We start from the raw sequence: 6,221 nt of genomic DNA on the forward strand, positions 1-6,221 counted from the left end.
TTTCCCCCCCCCCCCCCTGTTATTGTTTCTTCCTTCAACATTCTACACAATCGAATACATTTATATTAATTATCCAGAAACTACGTCGGATTAATTCAAACTGATAGGATCAAGAATCGTGTTTGTGCGATGAAAATAATCTAATGAAAATATCACTGTGATTGCGTGATTGTTTGTTGCTCGTGTGATTCATACTTTTGATGAACAATGTAAACTTTTGTTTATGCTTAATATGCATTTATACGTGTGCGTTTTATTACCTTTTTGCATATACATTCTTGAACCAACATTAACTTGTTTGCTCTTTCAATTGACAAGACAAAATGTAAGAGTCAACAAAATGCAAATTTTTATGCCGTTAACAATCCGACACTTTCAATGACCAGTCCTTAATGCAAAAATTTTATTTATGTTCAGGGACGATGTGTTTTACGCCGATTGTCCATACAGTGCCGTCACAATCTTTTGTTTGTTTTTCTGTTGAACAGAACTGCAGCTTGTTTGGCATAATGTATTCAGTATTCAACAAAATTATATGCATATATGTATTTTTCTATCAGATAGCATCTTTTACGGATTCGAAATAATTTCCTGATATCATTAGCATTCTTTTAGGTTTTCTCTTTATTGATAACATCGCAACAACCGCCACATTGCAACGGATATCGTTTATCGCGCTTCGCATGTGCATTTCAAATTGAACACAGCAAACCTGTGCTGCAGTGAAAGCGCTGAAAATGGTCACTATCTTTATATTTATCAAAGACTGTAGTATTGATGGTAAATCTGCCAAGCCAGTTTTGCAATAAAAATTTAATATTTAATTTTAACTATCTCTTCTGTTTCAAATACCGCATTACATTTAAACATTTAAAAATTAAAAGTATGAAGAACAATGTAAATTCAAATTGTTGTAATGTACTTAACTTCTTTATATTTTTATTCTCTATAACGCGACATGTTAAATAATATTACAGTTATCTAAATTATTATCTGTTTAGAGCAAATTGATAATTCTTTCGAAATAAAATTATGTAGAAAAATAAATTGTAAAGAAAGACATTCTACAAAATGTATGCAAAAACATGTGTGAGACGTCATTTACATATTATTTTATGTACATATTTACTACCTAACAGAAGGAAGTGAGCAAATATACGACAGGCCCGATTGGGTTTCGTCCGCACCGACGATACCTTCAAGGCCGACCGGAAATTTGGAAGATGCGGTCCGTTCTCGAGAATTAGCACTGACCTAGGGAAGGCCTCGAGGTCGCCGATGGCACACATTCCGAGTGCGTCTATATTAAGTTAACTGCTTCATAGCTGTCGATTGGACCGCCGGTCGGCCACTGCCAATATATAGGTGGACGCATACAGAGCTGGGCATAGGCAATGCCAATTGCACGCATCCGCAAATTTGCCACCAACTGGCACGCTTATGTTATAGAGTTACTGTGACTTTATCTAAGTGGCTCCTGTCTTTCTCTCCAAGGATGAAGGTGTCTCCACACCGGCGACTTTCCGAATCAAACTTGATGTGAAATCACATAATTGGCGTAACATGCCTGCAGGAGTCTGATCACTAGAAGAGACAAGAGAAATTGGTTTAAGTGATATTATCGAAGAATAATGTCATTCTCACTTAGCCACGCGTTTCGATTTGTAAATGGAGATGTTGTTGGAAAGGGAATTCTGAGCTGGAGATTTGCGGAAGACAGTCGTGGCTATTTACTAGCGTGAGTTGACCATTAGTCGTGCTACTCATGCTGCTATTGACTGCAACAAGAAAAAAGAAGATACAGTCGCACGAATAGGCGACTAACGTACTTGCGTAGCTCGTTACCGAGCGCGCGAAGTTGTTAGCACGAGCGATTGTACGCGGCAACCTTTGGTGATCCGTGATTAATGGGAATACTGCGATTATAAATCCCATCTATAGGTAAAAGACCGCGTATACGACAGATTGAGTTGCAACGCGAGTTACCTCATTACATTCCTCGAATCCGAGGCCCTCTTCTCATTCCTACGTATTTTATTTCTGTTGCTTGTTGCGAGTACTGATGCTAACCCATCATCAAACAGTCAAACAATTTTTTAATCATCAAGCGTAATTTCGAAAGTCGGTTTGAAATTTACTTCTTGTATTAATCTTAAAGCTTTCGCATCCGCTATTTTGAACAATTAACTATTTTCGGTTAATCTTAACAAAAATACGTTTTTAAATATTTATATATATAAATAACACATTTTAAATAACATATTTTTAATTTAGACTTTAGGCAGCTACCATTTTATAATAAAATTATGACTGTTGCAAATTGAATTGGTTTTTAATTAGCACATAAATCTTCTAAGAAAATGCTGCGTAAATTTTCTTTTATTTATAAATTTGACGTATGACGTAACATATTGATGACGATAGAATGGCATGTGACAATTTGGCCTTAACCATTGACATTCCATAATATCCTATCGCGAAAAGAGCCACTGGCTAGTCATAATTGAGCGATACTCTCGACAGCTCTATTGAAGTAACCAGTCTCTTAAATACATCCTTGAGGACGCACTTCTACCCGTGAGATTAGACCAGCGTTAACACTAAGTATGACAGACAAATAATATATGTTTAGACAGTCAACGACTGCCTGTATACAATACTGAATAAAGTTGAATACATTTTCCAAACAGTATAGGAATAGTTAGATAAACGCATCTTAGGCTTCTTCATGTTGACGTTGAGATTCTGTTTCATCACATATAGCTCATTTCTCTTTATTTAAAAAAAGAAAAAATATATATATAGAATCATGTGGAATAAAAGGCAACATTTTCTTAATGACTTGAATGATCTTCAACCTGCATTATGATCCTAATTGCTAATCCGTAATGGGTACATGTATGTTGGCGACAACGATCGCGCCAAATCATTTTAGTTTGACTCTATTCGTTGTTCGATTTTTTTTTTCATTTTGTTCATCCATGCCACACCTCTTGAGAGTGTTTTTCTAGGTCAGAAAATATAAGGCTATGACTGACTCATTGTGGTACGTGTGACCGATGAGGGGACTCCACACAGCCACCTGTATTGCCCGAGAGATTTCAATCGAGGTCATTTTAAGGCGGCGCTTAGTGAATTCTTTGTGTTTTATGATTTGTATCATCCATGTTTGTTGAAAACGCACTGATAATATTGTACAGCAAAGATAGAGAAAAATTTCTGAGAATCGCCTATAGTCATTCGTGTAGCGCACTAGAAAAAAATGGGTCTTTTTCTTCAATAAATAGATAATTCTTATATAATGATGCACGATGCGTTAAATAATTATAAGTAACTGGCATAGAAAAATCTAAATAAGATATCTATATAATAAGAAAATTAACATATTAGATTTGCTATACTTACATTATTGCCTTATCTCTACATCTCTACTGTGATTGGCCAATTCGCTTATTACTTACATCCTATTATCTTACGTTTTTTTACGTGCTGTAGCCTATATTATATTTAATTGCACTAAGAAAATTGAATAAAGGGAATGTCAACATAATAATAATTATTCCTATATCAATTTTCTTATGCTTCTTCCGCTTTTATGCTTAATTTTTTTATTACTTTTATATATTTTTACATTTGTCTCTCTCTCTCTCTCTCTCTCTCTCCCCCTCTCTCTCCCCCTCTCTCTCTCGAATTACTTCAGTTACATAATTAGTAAAGAATTAAAATAATTTTACTTGTGGACTTGCGAGTTTCTCAAGCACGGAAACCAAAGTCCTGACACTAGTCGTTTCGTTACCGTTTTGTATCGCGTATTCATTAACATTTTTCATTGTCAAAATGCAACGCCTATTTCCTGCCTATTACTGCTTACACAACGTGAATCAGTCTTTATCTTCTTCGAGGACGCTTCTCGATGGCTTAACTGCCGGAGTTATCGGGCCATTACAATAAGGTCGTTATTGCAGGGTAAAAGATCCGTAATATCATGCGACCATGAAAGTCCTGATTGCAGGATAATAGATCTTTCGTATCGGTGCATTTACGAGAAAAATCGCATAATGCTTCTGGAGGTTATCTAAATGCTTTTCTAAAAAGTTAGCTCTACAGATAATTCAAAACCCGATTCATTTCCGGAACTGTTATCATAAATTCTTGAAGCAAACCGGCTTCCTAGTAACAAGCGTCTTCTCAAATTAGAGGAAAAGATACCAAACATTAAATTTTCCATTTAAGAGAAATTTAACCTTTGATAAAATACATCAATTCTAGCACTACTTATCGCAATTTTAAGAATCAACTTTATATCACGCGAAATATAATTAATATTTATTAATATTTATTAAAGTAAGTAATTGCTACAATATAAGCCAAATGTTAAAATTGCAAGAGAATTTTTCGTTAAAACTCAGTTTTTGTCAAAACTTACCGGACACCCTGTATATTTCACTATTAAATTCATTAATATAATAAGTGATGGCTCTTCCTGCAATCTTAGAGTTTACTCTCTTCCGAGATTTTATTATTACTTCTAAATACGAGATAACAAGTAGTTGGCAATGAAGAAGCAATTAAGTTCTCATAACCTCCGTGTGTGAATTGATTGATTAAATTCAAGATAGTATAAAAGCACGCTTCTTTCTTCAAGGTTTTAGGTCATACACAAAAAATTAAGATTAAGTTTATTCATTTTTTCCAATGTTTCGATAATTAGTTTTTTATATAATACTGTATAAATTCATGAATAAATGTTTAATAAACAGATACATATATGTGTGAAATTTGCCTGATGGAAGTTCTATTACACATCAGAATAAATTTAGTTTTGAATATCAACGATATAATATGGAATTATAATTTAATACGACAGGTAAATATATATTGTGATTAAATGTTGATCACGATAACAATGTATTAATAATTAGATTCTCTCTGAAAAGATCTATATAAAATTACATATTTCATAAATCGTATTATTACAAACCGAGATTAATTAAATTCCTTTAAATGTGTACGTCTTGCTTCTGCTTGTCTTCGGTATAAGATACTACGCGATATCCGGTTACAAAGTTACGCAGTGATTATATAACTGTACTTATCCTGTAACTTGCAGAAATCTCAATCAATGTTATATTAAATTATAAAGATGTTATTATAGATATTGATATTATGAGATATTTTCTCCAAAATTTATGCTCCTCATATCCATGAAAGTCGAGACAAAATTCCGTAATATTAAAAAAAGATTAATAGGAGACGCATTATTAAATGATGTCTTATCGATAAAAACTACTTGAACAAATTCCTCGTTTTATATTTCGATTACCTGTATATTAATTAATGCTGATTTAAATCTACCATTTTCTTTCATGAAAAAATGTAGAAGACACAGAGGATAAATTAATATTAGTTAAAGTTCATGGAACTTCTCTCACCCATCTCACTGTCAGGTGAAATTACCCGGAAGAAAACTACTCTGTCTCTCCTCAGTTTGTAGCACCGGCTATCAGCTACAGTTAAGCATCTATTACGATTCTAGGTAACGCTATATAAATAAATGGTAAAAGTTTTCCTTAGATATTAAATATTTTTAGTACAATAATTTCAAATTTAAAATTAATTGAATAAATTTAATTTCATTAATCGTTAAAAAATATTTGTTAAAGCAAATATTTGCAATAGAATGATCGCAAGTTTAATCTCGACGGAATAGATTCAATTAAATCAATTGTTATAAGTAAATACTCGTTTAAGCAGATATTTACAATAGAATAATTTCAATTTTATATATAAAAAATTAATGGAATAAATTTAATTAAATGCATGGTTAAACAAATATTTGTTTAAACAGATATTTTTGATCGAATAATTTCAAATTGATAGAATAAATTTATAATTAAATTGAATAAATAATTAATTCAAAATTATTCATTACTTATAACACACAAACATACAAATACACACAGGTAAAATACATACATCTGTTGTAACTGATAGATAAGAATTCAATGAACTTCTGTTGGACATCCGCAAAACGGTAGACGTCGCTGAAAATACCAGTCCTCATGAGTTCATTGAGTACGGATACTCAAAACACCTGGCACCACTACACACTCGCGCACGCAATACGCGTACACTCACACTTCCCTTGATTGAGTCGCGAGAGACACAAGCATCGGGTGTCTTGGCGATTCCGTCACGCCGATTCCGCCGGTTCACCAAGA

The 6,221-nt window shown here is 33.2% G+C and overlaps 1 protein-coding gene across 2 annotated transcripts in view; it reads right to left on the reverse strand.

Moving 5' to 3' along the window:
* Positions 1-6,188, reverse strand: part of Gp150 (leucine-rich repeat domain-containing glycoprotein 150) — a 36,251-nt gene extending 30,063 nt beyond the window's left edge. For both annotated transcript variants that reach the window (XM_018507937.1, XM_018507935.1), the window contains exons 1-2: positions 6,139-6,188; positions 5,977-6,044 (exon numbers count right to left, since the gene is read on the reverse strand). In XM_018507937.1, the coding sequence (XP_018363439.1) occupies positions 5,977-6,044; positions 6,139-6,173 (103 nt within the window). In that variant the 5' untranslated portion in view covers positions 6,174-6,188. The remainder of the gene's footprint in view (positions 1-5,976; positions 6,045-6,138) is intronic.
* Between the last annotated feature and the right edge of the window lie 33 nt (positions 6,189-6,221).

The sequence above is a fragment of the Trachymyrmex cornetzi genome, unplaced genomic scaffold, assembly GCF_001594075.2.
Source record: "Trachymyrmex cornetzi isolate Tcor2-1 unplaced genomic scaffold, Tcor1.1 scaffold248, whole genome shotgun sequence".
NCBI lineage: Eukaryota > Metazoa > Arthropoda > Insecta > Hymenoptera > Formicidae > Trachymyrmex > Trachymyrmex cornetzi.